Source organism: Triturus cristatus, chromosome 1_2, assembly GCF_964204655.1.
Source record: "Triturus cristatus chromosome 1_2, aTriCri1.1, whole genome shotgun sequence".
NCBI lineage: Eukaryota > Metazoa > Chordata > Amphibia > Caudata > Salamandridae > Triturus > Triturus cristatus.
Window position 1 is genome coordinate 627,830,973 of NC_140580.1, and position 17,465 is coordinate 627,848,437.

Below are 17,465 nucleotides of genomic sequence, written 5' to 3' on the forward strand. Positions count from 1 at the left end.
AATGGCTGCACAACGAGCCTCAGAGTTGATAAATCTAACACACTATTTAAGGCATGGAAATTCCTTTCCTCTTACAAACTATTAGTGTATTCAAGAGTTAATTTGTTCCCAACATGAAAAGAATAAGTACACATGTCGCGTAATGGCATTAATAAGAACCTACAAACCTGCATTTTTCCATGAGACAACATACAAAGCATGGGCTCCAGAGGTAAAATCAACAGACACACTGCAAATTACACATAAAATACAATTTAATAAACCAGTGCTTTAGCCTATAAATTCTGTGGAGCTTTAATCCCAAAGCCTTTCTTGTTAAAATGAGAGAGTTCAGTTTCTTTCTTTTTTTTATTTCCATTTTTTTCCAAAAAGTTTTGCTCTAGGCTTTCGGTAACGTCGGTTGTTTCATTTTCCAAGCGGCCGTTTCTGACAGGGTTACCGGGAAGTGCTGAGCAGTGACTGACTTGACAAGAACGGATGGTAAACTTTCTAGTGAATGAAAAATAATGAAATATAAAACGAAATGAGAAAAATCCATGGAGAAAGTAATGTTTTACACTGCCCTCAGTCCCAGTAACAGGTCTTCTTTGGCACTTGAGAACAATCACAATTATTTTGCCTTTTTTATTCATATAGAACAAAATTTACAAAGTCATTCATACCTTTTTTTTAACTGACTTCAAAAATTGGGAATATTCAAAATACACTTTTACCCCACTCCATTCTTTCATTATTTACAGATTATGTACAAGAAAAATGTAAGAGTTTTTTTTAAATTTTTTCTTTACATTGTATTAAAAAGCTCTGCTGGTGGAGTGGAATTATATGGATGTTCCATGAGAAGGCTCGATGGATTCTGAAATGATTCCCCCTTGCATGGACTGGAATGACATCGGCATGGGTGTTTTTACAGGGCTTTGGCGGAACAGTCCTCCATTGGGTGATCTGTGTTTACATTGCATGGAGGGCATTGTGGCAGAGCTGCTAAGCGGCAAAGGGAGGTTGCTTCCGCTGACTGAGGTGAGTGTCCGACCACTGCCATGACCTGATTGTTCTGACAAAAAGGTGGTCACTGATAGCTGAGTGTTTTGATACTCGCGCACTGGCTCCAGGGTCTGGCTTGACTGCATGCCCCCGATCTCCAAGGCAGATATTTCAATGGAAGCGGTAGAGATCTGCTTGTGGGCTAAGTCTTCATCCATTAAACTATTCATACGCCGGTGTACCTGCTCCAAATTCACTTCTTTATCCTGTTTGGCGAAAGAACAAAAAAAATAATACGAATGAGATCTATCAAATGTTAAGAAGGTTGTTAATGCAGCTGAACAACATTATTTATAAGCAACAATGACTCCACTAACAAACTATGCTGGCTGTGGTAAATGCATTTGTTGTTAAGCAGTTGGTTTTATCTTGGGAGTCTAACCTCTTCTATATAAAGTACAAATAAATGAGCTAAAGACAACAGGAGTGTGTTGACTAAAAAAAGATTTTTGGGGCCCATTTCACAAAGATGTTGCTGTGACTTACTTATACAGTACAGCTGGTTACTCCGGTATTTTAGAAGTAAATCAGGAATAATTCAAGAATACTCCTAGCTTACTCATGTTATTCGGGAGCAAACCAGGAGTGTTAAACAAAATAAGTAATTCGTACTCATAGGAAAATCTCATTAGTTTAACTAACTATAAGAATTGATTGCTCACATGTGTTGGAACATAACGATTTAAATAAATAAATGAGTGATTTTCTTTAGGCAGATTAGTTCTCCAGTCACCTATCAGCCCTTGATGCCAAAAAAAGAGTCCTCAAACGCGCCAGACAAATTAGGTGAGCTCAGGATATCAGCGGAGCGTTTTGGACATACAGTAGAATTCATTAACCCTAATTCACTTGCTTAGTTTCAGTTTTATGTAAAGTGATGTGTTTACTTGCCTATTGTCATAAAGAAATGCACTGTTATAGGAAGGAGGATTTAGGCAAGCGTGCTACTTCCTGTTGTGGTCTGATACAATATAGTGTCAATATAGTGTTGTTAAACCTGTTGTTATTTTAAATGATGCTTCAAATTTGATTTTTGGCTGTTAATGATTTTGGATTGAGGGCTAGTATTTTCTTAGACCCCAATTATAAGTGGGGGGCAGTTAGGGGTGAGGTATTTACCATAACAGCCAATCGAAGATGCCGTGGGCTGAATAGACTGATTGCAATAAAACCATAAATTTGGATACCCTCATGAAAATGAGGACTACCCATCGAAATATTGTGCCATCGAAAACAAATTTCACATGTAATAACATTTATTTTATTTCTTCATCTGGTAAATTACAGCAAGATTGACTTGGTGAAATTCACCATGAGAAAATGTCAGGGTTCCACTATTATCCACAATCCTCGGAATTCCAATCCCTGCACAAAAAGAGCTTCATCATATATTAAAATCATGACCTTAGTGGATGTAGAGGCAATTTAAGAACAGAATGAGAATACCTATGCATTATTGAACTCCCCATCAGTCATAAACCTAACATTTGGTTAATTTTTCACACTTTTTCTTGACAGTTCTATCCTCTTAAGTTCAAGAGACCTACAGGAAATAAGGCAGAAGATGAGGTTAGCAATGTGGAAGAAGATATATTCAACTGCCACGGTTTCTATCATCTTGGCTGCCAATTTAATCAGAGTCCACCAGTTTACTTTAGGGCTGAAGAGGATCCGGGATCCGTAGGTTAGTACTCAGACTACTTACTCAGTGTCTTTAATATAAGACCAGCTCTTCATTAACACAGCCCTTATTCCAACAAGGTGAGGTCATGTCCAGAGGGTTGGCAGCCATATTTGCCCTAAATAGAAAAAAATGTCTTAGCCCCTTCCCTTGACCTGTGCATAAACTTAAATATCCCTCATCAGGAGCTTCCTGATTTTGAAGATCCATTTTGGATCTATTTATTGTAGTTTTCTTATTTAATAAAAAATATAATTTCATTTCCAAAGATAAAAGGTTACCTTAAGAATATGGGCTGATTACCACTAGACTAGGTTCCTGGTATGTTAATTCAGCAGACTCCTGAGATAGTTATTTGATACTGAGAGACTCACAATTGAAATGGTAATGACGCCTTCATGGCCCTAATGATGTCTGAAAATGGTTTTAATTTTAATGACTTCCTTCATGGCCCTAACAATGTCTGAAAATGGTCTTGAATTTTAATTAGGTATGGTCTCCACTTTATGTAATGAACAGTGCACAAAAGTATTGTTGTTGCTACTGACATATTTAAAAATCGCCTGATTCTGTGAATCAAATGCCACTCGAGCATAGAGATAAATAAGCCATCACCTCTTCTTCCAGATCTGAGTGTCAGATGTCATATTATTATTCAGCTGAGCACACAAAATTTAAACAAATAACTCACTCATAATTTAAGATTCTTTAATTCCGAATAATTTGTTATGAAAACATGCACACCTTCACTTGATGGAAGGTTATGGTTACAGTAACAACTCCGAAAATATTGGTGTTTGCCTATTATATTAATCTACACAACAATAAATCACTGAAGGACCAAACATGACTTCTAAAATAATATTGAAAATATTATATTCGAGGCTTCCACTGGTGACACCATATAACACATCATCATTCCTAATATTTGTGATATCAATAAAGTTGTTAGGTTCTCCTGCACAGTATGAACTTTCACCATGCCATGTGCAACCATTGTTACAGGCATGACCTTCAGTTAAGCTTAACATTCGGAATCTTTGCCACTAGATCATGGCGCAGAACTGCCTACACTTTAGCACAGCGGGTGCTAGGCACAAAGTGAGGCTTTTTTTCACTCACTGTCATTAGTCCCCTTATTCCTGGGTGATGGTGCAGGGCATGATATTCAGATATGTTCCAGGCCTAGCCCTCATAATCCAAAACCTGCTTGACATGGCTTTGGACTCTGTCCAGTTCCCACACCACCAGACCCCACTTTTTATGAGATATGTTATTATGTGTATATCAAGTAAATATTCTTCTTGGCTGAAAATCTGTACTTCACACCAATTTTGATCACAAAGTTTGTTTTTTGACAGTCTGTTCACAACAAAATATTGAGATTAACTTATTGTACGCATTACACAAGTATGTCAGCTCTACTCTGCATTAAATAGCAGAATAATCTGGACAAACATTAGTCACACAAAAGAAATAACACAACTGTGTAAATGTACACTATATGTAAACCCTGCAAAGAGCTGTACTGGAATCAATGATCTGTTACTACAAATTACACACACTCCAAGTTGCAATGTACCATCTTCATCCATGCCCCGTATCTAGTCCAACTGTACGCCACATCCTCCTGCTCACAGTCATTGGTTATACTCACAAGGAGCATTGCATGGCCTTCTGCCGCACTCTGTTCAGACTCTACTTTTACAGAGTCAACTGGACAGGACCTCCTTTTGAGACCTGAAGACTTTAGCATTTGTTGATGTCATCAGCCAAGTCAGCGCAGAGCACTACTCTTCAAATTGGAATTGACAGCACTTTTTTCTCTATGTACATCCAGTAGTGTAAGGTCACAAAAATAGTTTTAGAGATTGGTGCAAGATCTGCAGAGTCTTGTAAAACAAATATTTTAGTTTGATTTACAACTAGTGTTTTGAGTGTAGGGCTTATTTTGGACCAAGCAGGTAGAATGGTAAAAAGGATTGCAATGGTTATATGAAACTGCAAACACACATGATAAGCTAACTAAAAGAGAATGAAAATGTATGCTGGAAAATCAGTTTTGGTCTAAATTTTGTTAATCATGGAAATAGTGGGGAAGTCATTTTAATGTTTATAAAGATAAGACATTGAGAAAGGAATTATTGACACTTAGGAGGGTTCAGTTACCTTCTAATATGTTTACTGGTAGCAGGGATATATAGGATAAAGCCCCTGATAAATGTGACTGTAATCTTTATATTCATAATAGAGCAAATCATTTGCTACTTATAAGTCCGAACAAATTAATCAATCTTCTTAACACTTTGCTCCAACTAATTTTTCTAAAAATAAATGTAACTATTGCCTAAGCATGGGATAATCTATCACGAACATAATGGATATCTTGTGTCCACTGCATTACAAGTTCATTTTATCTACGGCACTTGTAATATGGTGAATGGGATATCAGTCATGTTTGTAACAGAGCATCCCATTTGCCAAACTCTGAATTAGGCATGAGGTTCCTTTTGGTTTTTGTACCACATTTCTTTACTGGTTTGGACGTGAAGAGTAACCAACAATGTATGTGTGCCACAATGGTTGAGTAGTACATTGTGTATACATATATAAAGTTAAGTAGCAAAACATCAAGCCGTAGGAGGAAGGGAAGGAAAGTGCCTATAAAAGGTACAAGTCAAGATTACCCTGCCATGCCGTAACAATATTCAGCAGCCTAGTAGCGGTCTCCATGCCAGATCTCAAGGAGCAGTATACAGATACAAACATTTATGGCCAGTGCTTCGCACAATGTACAATTGCGGTGAAGACTGTCAGGAAGGTACAACAAGTATCAATGAAGCACCCAGAGAAAAACAGGGACAGGAAGTGAACCTTCCAGGGGTGGCTGTCACATTACCCATGGGACCACAGCAAGTAAACACCAAGTAACTATTATCAGAATCTTTCAGAGGGAAAAGGGGAGGGGGCACTCTAAGGACACCCACTAGAAGAACCTGGTGAAGTGCAAAGCTGTTACCATCTCGTACAGTTCAGGGGAAGGTGTAGCAATGGTGAAGGCCTTTACAAACCCAACCTAGTGAGTCCTCATGTCAAGGAACTTACCCCAGATCTCCTTAAATTGTGGAGGACTGGGATTCATTTTATGTATCATTTTTTGAAAAGATGCCATTTCAAACATATCCTCTAACCATGCTCGGTTTTCCAATGTCGTATGTCCTTATTTTGGAAATCGCTAGAGTGATAGCCACACATTGTATGAAGTAAGAGGGCATGTCTGGGAGGTCACTCATGTCAGGAAGAAGAGCTAAGTGAACTGTCAATCTGTCATGGATCCTGAGTTCCGTTTTCATACAAGCTGATATTTGATCCCAGTAATTGTGCACTTGAATAAAAGCCCATAAAATATGCACTATGTCACAATCTGGAGCATTACATCTCCAGCAGATGGAGTCAAGACTCAAGTTGACTTTATGCAGTCTAGCAAGAGACCAATGCCATATATGTAGCAACTAAAAGTGGCGATACTTCAAGTTGGATTTGTTCAGCTCTTTATTATAATCAGATAATGTAGCTTCCCAATCTTTGTCTCTGAAATGCAACTGTAAGTGCTCCTCCCACCATCAACGTAGCTTGTTAGATGTGGAGGTGAAGAATTGAGCATCAATCGATATGGCATAGAGACCTGCTTTAGTGGCTTTGTAAGCTTTCCAACTATGTAAATATTGACTTTGAGTGATTGAGGCAGTACAGTATCAGGCTAGTAGAGGAGACTGTGAAGGGCAGCAGCATTTGTATATATTCCCAGTGTTGTTAGTGTGGTAGTCTGTATTTCTTCTGTAGTTCAGGAAACATTTTTGGTCAACTGTCTCAATGCAAATTATCTAGACATGTGCACCCTCTTCAACACTTAGCAGAAGGTTGAGATGATTGGATTTGAGAGTGCTAAGTCTTGCAGACGATTTGTATAATATGTCTCCAGATTCCCCATGACAAACAACGTATTTTCCATTGTTACTCCTGATGTGAAGAGGAGCCCGAGGAAGGGTAAGGGACAATTCCAACTGAGTGTGAAGGCAGCAGCCAGTGGGGGTGAAAATAAAGCATTGGCCACAGGGTAGAGGGGAAGAGTAATGCACTTGAAGAGAAGGAACCACACACATGCACTCTTGTGAGTGCATCATAGAAAATAAAAAAAGATCCCTGTAAGCAAGCAGTGGATGTACACAGCTCATCCACTCCAAACATTGTGGGACTGAAATGCTCCTGGTAGTACAAACACAAGCATAGGGAGGAAAGGGGGCATGGCCTAGCCACCAAACGAGATGGCTGCCGGATAGAACAGCTCCGGCATACCCCGGCCGACAAACCCATCATCCGACACACTGATCCGGTTTCTGAGCAATGATGGGACGACCTAAGACACCGAGGGTGCTGCTGGTAAAAGGACAGAGCCGCAAGACCCAGCGGCTGAAAAGATACGGAGCATTGTGACCTGTGGCCTCTCAGAGTCCGGGAGCCTGGGCCAGCTGTGATTGCACCTCCATGCGTGGGGACTCCGAGAGGCGGCCCCATTGTCAACGCGGGGCCGAGGTCCTGCGGCCTACTCCACGCGCGAGATTGGAGAAACACAGATTGAGGCAGCCGCATCACGGGTCAACCAGAGTGATGATACAAACCTGTGGAGAGGCTGGCGCAGGAGTGGAGCGGTAAGGCCCTACCACTGACAACTGCGGGGAAGTCGCTGGGCGCATTGGAGAGGTGCGCAACTGCTCGCAGCCCTTCCATGCATAGTAGCGGCCCCGGGGGAGCAATCGCCTAATATTGTTGCTCGGCCCAGATCAGCACTCAGGACAGCCGCAACAGTGGAGGTTGCTGAGAATTGGGCCTTGCAGCAGGTGAAGGCCAGGTAAAAGACGTTTCCAAGGAGAAAAAATGCCCTGATTGCAATAATTGCCACAGGACCCACCGGCTTGGCAACCTCCAAATAAAGCGAGCACATATATAAAGCTACACCTGTTTTTTGCAATTTTGCCTGTGGTGCCCGGGGGATCCTTTTGGCATCAGTAACCTGAACTACCACACCTAGTGCTATACTGCATAGCCAGCCCTGACACATGGAACAGTAGTGTGGGGACTGCACATTAGTCAATGAGGAGAAGTGGAGGGGGATAAGCTAAGATCTACAACAGGCTCCTACAAACGTAGTGGCAGACACACTGAGCCAGCACTATATTGGTCGAGAAAGGAAGAAGCAAGCAACGCTATATCACATCAAGGTGGAAGAGAAAAGGGAAGCGAGAGGCGATCACTGGACTTGTGATTGGAAAGAACTGAATTGTCAGGTGCCAAGGGACTCAAAGGATCGCAGCAAACAAAACTGGACAAATATATGTTACTGAAACCAACTGAATCCTATCATATAGTCAAAACCAAAATGGCGACCGGACCAGAGCGTGAAGAACAAGACCCAACATTAAAGAACATTATGGATTCTATCTCGGTGGTGCGTACCTCCTTGGAAAACAGAATGGACACTATCACAATGGAAGTTGCGCTAATAAGGGCAGAGCTGCAAAGAATGGGGGAGAAAATCAAGCATGTCGAAATGGTCGCCGCAGATCTTGTAGGTAGTGCAAACCAAATGCAAAAAGACATCAGGGACTTGCAAGTGTTTCGTCAGCTGGCAGAAAAAAAGCTGGATGACTACAAAGGCCACACCAGAAGAAATAACATATGAACAATTGAGCTTCCGAAACAAGTGGAGAACCCGGCGGCTGACTTTTTTGTGGAAGTACTGATACTCAAGCATCTCCAGCCCAAGTGACTATCAAAGTACTTTGTTGTTGAAAGGGGGCACAGAATTCCCAGAGGAAGACCAAAGCTTGGAGCACCTGCCCGTCCAATGCTGGCTAAACTTCTGAATTTTAGGGATAGAGACAGCATACTGCATACGCCCCCCCCCCCCTAAAATATGAAAAGTGTGAGATCTCCTTCTTTCCTGATTTCACGTTAAATGTTCAACGACAACGAAGGTTCTTTCTTGATGTCAAGAAATGGCTCAGGGAAAGAGGACTTAAGTATGCAATGCCATTCCCCGCTTGGCTTAGAGTCACAGCGGAGAGCTAAGCCTGGTTTTTTGACAACCCGGAAGCAGCTACTGACTGGTTGGAGAGTTGGAGACCTCAGGAAACACACAACGCTGGCAAATGCTAAAAATCAATCCGGAAGAGATGAGTGCCGCAGTTGAAGCGGTCTTGCCACTGGCAGAGAAATAATAAGAATTGAACAGTGCAGCGGTTTAGAACTGATTTGCTGACAAGATCTAAATGATGGATGCCGCTAAGGAGGACTACACTAAGTGTCTCATTAACTATTATGACGATTATGTTAGTCCCAGTGTTGTTCTGAGTAATGTGTCGACTGGGGAGTGTCGGTCGGGCGGTGGAGCTCCCCTCCAATAAATTCTACCATTAGTCTACAGTTTAAGGGCAACAGGCACTCTGCATAGTTGAATCATAGGCAGTTTGAGGCCCGGAGAACAGGGAAGCAGGGAGGGGGTTAGTTGGGTTGGGGTTGAATTGTTTTATAGTTTATTAGATAGCGCGACACTGAGTGAGACAAATATAAAGAGGGGATCTGTTAGGCATGAGTATATTAACTGGTAGGCAATGGGAAAAAGGTTTTAAGCTGCTATCTTAGAATGTCAATGGGTTGGGGACAAATTGAAACATAGTTTTACATTGCAGTATATTAAGAGACAATCTCCTGATGTCGTGTTGCTCCAGGAAACACACCTCATTGGCAACACTTGTAAGGCTCTGAGCAGATGGGGATACCGACTGAGTGTCCACTCAGGCTTTACTACCGGCTCCAGGTGGGTGGGCATTATGACTAAGAAATCCTTCCCAATATCAATCAACCACACCCAGATACATGTGATGGGAAGATATGCAGCCATATCGGGTCAATGGGAGAGTATGCCACTCACAATTGTAACTGTGTATGTCTCTCCAGGGTTGCTGGGGCAAACGTTTAGTGGTTTAGGAAATGTACTGCTATCCTTCCCTGAGGACCGCCTGGTAGTTGGTAGTGATTTCAACTATGTAGTATCAGGGTCACTGGACCGGGGCCTTCCCGGTAACATAAGCCCCTCACAAAGATGGCTTCCAGACTTTATAGGTCAATGGGACTGGCCGAGGCATGGAGAGTGTACCATCCTGAAAGCCTCCAACATGCCTTTCACTCAGGGGCACATAATTCTCCAGGTGCTAAAGTATGTAATATTCAAGAAATCAAGCACCTAGCCAGAGGCATATCAGATCATTCACCAATATGGGCTAAGTTGGCCCTGGGCGAGAAACATGTGGGCAGGATAGCACCAATTGACCCGTAGTATCTTAGAAATCCAGTCGTCAGAGAGAAACTGCTAGCAGCCATCGAGCATTATTTTCTTGAGTACGAAGAATCGGTAGTCTCAACCCAAACGCTTTGGGAAGCTTTTAAAGCAGTAATTGGGGGGCAGGCAATCTCCCTGATTGCCGGAGTACGTAAAGAAAAGATCAAAGAATTAATCAGACTAGAAGAAGAAATCCTCCTCATTGAGGAAGAAGCAAAGGGACTAATACAGCAGGACAAACTCCACATACTAACACTTAAAAGAGAGGAATATAAAACTATTGCTACAGATATGGCCAAGACTCTGAGCACGGATAAGGCGGGTAGATTGTATGAACTAGGGGACAAGGCTGGGAAGTTGTTGGCTTGGTTGGATAAGAAAGAACTAGCGAACCGCCTGGTACCTGAACTAACCACGGAATCCGGAATACAAATAGTAGACCCACAAGAAATAGCCAATGAATTCGCCCATTATTACCGATCTATTTACCAGACAACCACCTCCTTTCAAGAAGCAGGCTCTGCAGCTCTGCTCTCAGACATAACGCTCCCAATTTTAGAGAGTGAAGATAGGGAGCTACTAGATAGTGCCCTCACCAATGATGAAGTGGCCCAGGCGTTAAGAAGCCTCCAATTGGGAAAAACCATGGGCCCTAATGAGCTGCCAATCGAACTCTACAAACTAAAACCAGATAAAATCGCACCGCACCTATGGGACATGTTCAAAGAAAGTTGTGACTTGGGTGTGTTCCCCTTAGACCAAAGCGTGGCCACATTGGTTACCATACACAAAACAGGTATACCCAGAAACCAATGTTCTTCAGATAGGCTTATCTCGCTACTGAATGCCGAACCTAAAGTTCTGGCCAAACTGCTTGCGGGTCATTTGGTAAAGGTAATCAATAAACTGGTACACCCGGACCAGTCAGGCTTTATGCCTCACAGAAACACGGCACTTAATCTAAGGAGGTTGGACATTGTGCTAGGGCACCAGGGATTTATAAGAGAGGGTGCAGTTGTGGTGTCATTGGATGCCACAATGTCCTTTGATACCATTGAATGGCCGTACCTCTTTGCAGTATTGGGTAAGATGGGATTTGGGTCCAACTTCATTAAATGGGTATGTCTGCTATACACAGAACCCCTGGCACAGGTAGTAGTCAATAATAAAAAATTGACGGTCTTTGCACTTGAACATGAGACAAGGCAAGAATGCCCACTGTCCCCTTTGCTCTTCGTGTTATCCCTGGAACCCCTGGCGGTGTAGATCCGTAAGGACCCCATTATTCGGGGCCTGAAGTGAGCAGATAGTTGGGAGGACCGTATCTCCCTTTACACAGATGATATTCTGTTACATCTGGCATATCCCAAAGCATCACTTCACAGAGTTCTCGACATATTCATGAATTTGGGCAAATATTCCGGATACACTATCAATTGGAGTAAATCCCTATTATATGTCGTCCTTCACAGACAGCCTCCATCCCTACCTAGGGACTGTACCATACAGGAAGCAAAAGACGGATTTCAATACCTGGGGATTTACATAACAGCAGACCCTAATACTAGTTACAAGCATAATCTGCTCTCCCCATTACAGCGATTGAAGCGCGATGTGGCGAAATGGAAAGCGCTTCCTATATCGTTGTTTGGTAAAGTGGCATTATTCAAAATAATGTCACTGCCACGCTTCCTCTATGCCCTCTAAAACTTCCCAAAGCCAGTTCCGACAAAAAACTTTAAAGAAGTAGAAAATGTACAGAGAAAGCTGCTTTGGGAGGGACCTCCCCGTATATCCTTCTCAAAACTAGTGAGAAGTTGGTATGATGGAAGAATTGGGCTCCCTGACATTAAAAAATACTATTGGGCGGCCCACTTGGCTGCAATTAATCACTGCACATACCGACATTGGGAGGACCCGGGTTATAGAATGGACAAATGGCTACTACCAGGTGGTAACTTTAATATGGCTCTTTACTCTAAACCTACCAAATTTTCCCTGACAGGACCGACTTGACACTCGGTACAAGTGTGGCATGCCTCCAGCAGAAGCATGGGCTGTGGGCTGAATCTTACGCAGGCCACTCCCCTGTGGGATTCCGAGCAACTGGGCACCCTTAGGAAAACAAAGGGATTCGACAGGTGGGATATGATCGTGATCTCAAGAGTAGGCGACTTATGGAAAGGGGGAGGGGTCATAGCATTTGCTACTCTCCAACTGAAGTATGAGATGGCTGCCGCAGAACGCTACAGATACCTGCAGGTGAGACATGCACTGATATCACAGATACCGAAGGGAGAGACCCTCCTGGAGGCCCCACCCCTGGAGGATAGACTCCACGACGGATACATGCAAACAAAAGCGATATCACTAACATACAAAAAATTGATCAATAATGCCCCGGACCCCCTTGCAACGCTCCTAATGCACTGGGAAAGAGACATCTCGGAACTGGATGAACATGAGTGGCAGGAAGCAGTGGCCTCCCCTAAGGAGGTTGCGATCTCCACTTTTTGTTTGCGACTGGTTCAATTTAAGATCCTTCATAGAGTATATATCACGGGAACAACACTGGCTAAGATGGGTAGAACAGATGATGTGGAGCATAGGTGACGATGTGGCCAGGAGGGTACATTCATACATATACTGTGGGAATGTGTACATGTTCAGAAATATTGGGCAGACATCCATCACTGCCTCAGGGAAGTCTTTGGAGTATGCATTGGCATTGATACCAAGAGAAGTCTACTAAACATTTGGGAACCTACAGATCTAAATAGTAAGGATAAAATGTGGGCAACACTGGGCTTGATGGTAGCTAAACGAACGTGGCCAGATTATAGGGTGCTAGTGCAGCTCCCACAGTGGCAGATTGGAAGACAGACATGGACTGGTGTATGATGCGAGAGAAAACTGTTTATATTGCAAGAGCCTGCCCAAATAAATGGACGCAGGTGAGGGGCAAATGGAATGAATATCGGGGTACTATTTGTGTCCAACCAACTATCCCCTCTCCTTCGGATCCAAGTACACCATAAAGAATGTAACGTAAGATTGTTAAGTTTCGGAATGTGTCATGGATCTCTGTAAAATTGGTATTTGTCAAATCGAATTGCATCTCACTCAATAGTAAATGTTGCATCACAGTTGTTATTAAAAAGATTTATAAAAAAAAGAATAGGGAAGAAATTCCTCAAATCAGGAGCAAACAACTTACTTGGACGATGAAACTATCCAATCATGAGCAAGAGATTGACCGAAAGGAAGTTTTATGCATATTTTATGATTTGGAAACAATAAGTCTGCCTAGAGACAGCTAAAGTCGTCTATAATAGCCAGCTAAAAATTATATTACCATAGCAAAGCTTGGCACAACTCGAATTAGCAGCCAGAGAAAAGAGCACAAAAACATTTGGTACTCGTTTACTAAGCTCACATGGAATATTTTTCCCTATTTTAACTTCACTTTACACTTCACATTCACCTACACTAGGATCCTTACCCGCACTTCACCTGCTAGGTTCGGAATAAAGATCTCCGTTAAGTAGGCCCCATCACGGGCGCCTGATCGGGCATTGCAGCGCCGGCCCGAGTAGGAGCAGACCCGATGATGAAGCAAGACAACTTCTTGTCAGGTGTGTGAGGGTCTTTTTCCAACAAGGAGATCACTCTCCTGCATTGTTCTGGTGGCTACATTACAGTTATTATTTGTCATCTTTCTTTTTGTTGGGAATTCCAAGATGTATTGTCATGTTGGACCTTCAGTACATATTGGTTCATGGTTCATATCAAAACATGTTTTTCAGGTAGAGAAATATTGTACTATATGTGTGCATTTACAATTTCCAGCCATGGTATTGTGGATTACTCCACCACCCTCCCAGGGGACATTGGCCTGCACACATATATTAGGTTGTATTGCACAAACCAGGATTATTTTACACAACATTGGGAACAAGTGGAGTAATCTCCCCCCTGAGATGTCAAGACAGCGGAATTTGGCCTTGAGCAGGCTAAAGCTTTGACTCCACAATGTTGCGTGTCTTGCTGAGAGCCTGGTTGAAGGCCTTCTGTGGGGTTGCTTTACAGGGTCATTACCCACAACTGACGCCCATATCCTTAGTCAGCTGGAAGTTAAAAGAATGGACAACTGTAAATGCTGTTGCTCACTGTTACAGATGCATTCCAGTCCATGTGTGTAATGTGTAGTGATATTGTCATGCATATTTCATACTGATTTTCAAAATATGGGTTACTCATACAGGTTGTCATAGGTTTAGACATGTCTCTTCCATTACTTAACATTGGCTGATACCTTGTACACTTCTACATTCCAACTGTCATGTAGATCCTGTAGCTTTCTGTTATGGCTATTTGGAGATACTCCTGCCCACTCTATGTTATGTACTCACACTATATATGTAAAGTGACAAATTGGGGATCAGTTATTTAGCTAGATGGGCCTCCCTAGGTAAATAGTAACATAGCAGACACGGCTTACACTGACACATGCATATGCTCATGGTAAATCACAGATGTTGGTAGTGGGCTGCATGACATTGACACAGACCTTTAATGGTAAACTGTTAGCCAGTGCAGTTGATGTGGTTCCATCCATCCACCCAGGATGAATAAACACATTGCAACTGAGTGACATAGGGTTGCAACTGCCATTGCCAGATTAATAAGTGCATGTCAAAGTGTCACAGCATTGGGTACCCATTGAATGGCATTGTTCCCACTATGTGCACATGACAAATGGACTGTGATCATTTAATCATGGCACTCTGCAGTGAAGCAAGGCAACTTTCTGCAATGCATGATGTCACTGAGAAAGGGCAGTAGTGCACAATAATTAGGCCATACAATACATTCCAGTTCATTAGGACTTCACTTGCACACAAGTTGACTAGCAGATACACATTCACACTTGCACCACTTGTGGTCAGGTGTCTGCATTGCATGCATTATTATGATTGTGTATGAGGGTGCACCTTCATGCACATGGTGCAGCCTCAGAGGCCTGATCGTCTATGTATGCGTGCCACAGAATACAGCATACATAGGACATGGCAGTGAATTGGATGACTTAATTTCTTTTTGACTGTTACACATCACCTAGGCAGACCACTTGATTTGTCACATTATACAATTTTCCTGGGGTGGGATACATGACATGCCTGATGAACCATGGGAGTGGCATGGCAATACCTCTACGATGCACATAGTGATGGTACACAGCAGTTTGCCCAACCATACATTGCTCTGTACCTTTTCTCCATTCAATGGCAGACAAAGTTACTTTGTATGTTTTAACATATAAGGCTTGGAGGTCTACATTAGACATGTACCATGATGCATGGTGCATATTTGAAGCAAATCCCTCGTGCTTTTGTCCCTATCTGCATAGACTGACATAGAGATGGATATTGTGGCATCTATTTCTAACTGTTAGTGTATCTGTTAGGTACTTGATTGTTCCTTACCTACAAGTAGGCCATTCCCATGTCAGTCATCCAGGAAGCGGTCCTTTATTATGGAGTTCCGGAATACGTCTACATCATGGACAAAGCCAGTGTATTTGGCCAGGACAATTGAAAAAAACCTGCGATGGTCGACAACGGGCTACACATTGATGGAGTGGGTGTGTTTCCTGTTCCGTTAGAGATGGGATGTTGCAGCAGGGGGAACTAGTTGCACATGTGTGGATTCCATGGCACCCAGCACGTGTGGGAACCCAGCAATGTCTTAAAACCCTTGTTTTGTCTCCAGCTGCAGATCATTGGTGTTGGAAAAGAGAAGGTGGTGGCATGTCAGACGGATCATGGCAGCCAGGACACAGGGAAGGAATGAGGAGAAAATGGCTGGGAGAGTCTGGCCACTCTGGCGGCTGTTATCTTGAAGAACCCCGATGCTATCATGTGTAGCACCTCCATGAGCTTCACCTGTGGAGGGATGTTGGTAGACCTGGCAGCTGTTAGCTGGAGCCTTGGTGAAATCAGGTGTAGCAGCTGTACAATGGACTCCCCCCTCAGCCGGTAATAGGTTGTTAGAAAAGCGGGTCTCTAACTGGCAGTGGCTTGCACCATGTCCAAGTAGGGACCCTTATTCTAGACAGGGTAAAGGAGCCACACACTCAAGATAACCCCTGCTCACCACCTTGGTAGCTTGGCACAAGTCGTCAGGCTTATCTCAGAGGCAATGTGCAAAGCATTTTTACATAAACACACAGTAGCAGTCAAAACACTACAAATGGACACCACACCAGTCTACAAAAAAAACTAATCTTCATCTGAATTAAAATAAAACGACCAAAATCCAACATGCACAAGCACAGATATCACTTTTAAAAGGTTAAAAAAACTTCAGTCCATAGCAAGCTATAGATGCGTCACTTTTATGACAAAGTACCTGGGATGCATCAAAAATAAAGACGAAAACAGATGCGGGGAGATGAAGTGCAGGGTGGGACGGGTATGCCCAGACGTGGGTCCCGTGCTCTCCATGCCTCTGGAGTCAAGCTATCATGGCTGATGAGAGGTAAAACCCCGAAACCGGTCCTAGGATGCTTGTTTTCAGTCCAGGCAGGACCTGGCCTGGCAGTTCGGGCTCGACTATTCCCATTGGGTGCAGGGTCAAGACTGCTTTGCATATGGCTGGGTTCAAACTGGAATGGCATGGAGCTAAAAAACGATGAATTTAGGCCCAGATCTCTGTACTGGGGCGAATGAATGACATTTTTCTGCATTCTGTCCATCAATTCTACTTGTTGCATTTGGAAAACAGAGTGATGCATTGTTTCCTTACTTGTAGGAGAGGTGAAGCATCAGTTTCTGGACTTGCAGCCTTGGTTCGTAACTGCCGGGCTATGCCGATGGAGAACTTGATGCACAAGTGCAATGCATTGAAAATTCCGAACGCACTGGGGTCGATACTGCGGCAGCAAAACAGGTGCATCAATTCTCCAGCCGCGAACAGGTGATGCTTTGATTTCTTCAGCCGCACAGCAGGGACTGCGTCGGAATTGGAGCAGGTGTTTCGGATGTCAGAGACACAGTGCTCAGGAGTCAGGCTGCAGTGATCTTTTCAGCCACACAATAGGTGCTGTGTTGATTCTTTGGCCAAACTGTGGCAATGCATTGGTTTTAAACTGCACACCAAGACTGCAGTGGGAAAAACAGTCACTGATGGGTGATGCATGAAGTTTCTGGCTTCTTTGCTGCAAAACCACCTCCAAGGACCCAGAACTGGAATGGCATCATTTGTCAGGTCAGAACTCCTAGAAAAGGAGTGCAAGGTCTGTAGATGAAGTATGTGATGGCCAAGACTTCTTAACAGGAG

At 43.0% G+C, this 17,465-nt stretch overlaps 1 protein-coding gene across 3 annotated transcripts in view; it reads right to left on the reverse strand.

Annotated features, from left to right (window-relative positions):
* Positions 1-271: 271 nt before the first annotated feature.
* GRID1 (glutamate ionotropic receptor delta type subunit 1) overlaps positions 272-17,465 on the reverse strand; it is a 2,258,979-nt gene continuing 2,241,785 nt past the window's right edge. For 2 of the 3 annotated variants that reach the window (XM_085615050.1, XM_085615049.1), the window contains one exon: positions 272-1,250. In XM_085615050.1, coding sequence (XP_085471176.1) covers positions 822-1,250 — 429 coding nt within the window. In that variant the 3' untranslated portion in view covers positions 272-821. The remainder of the gene's footprint in view (positions 1,251-17,465) is intronic. The other variant, XM_085615053.1, reaches the window with a different exon arrangement.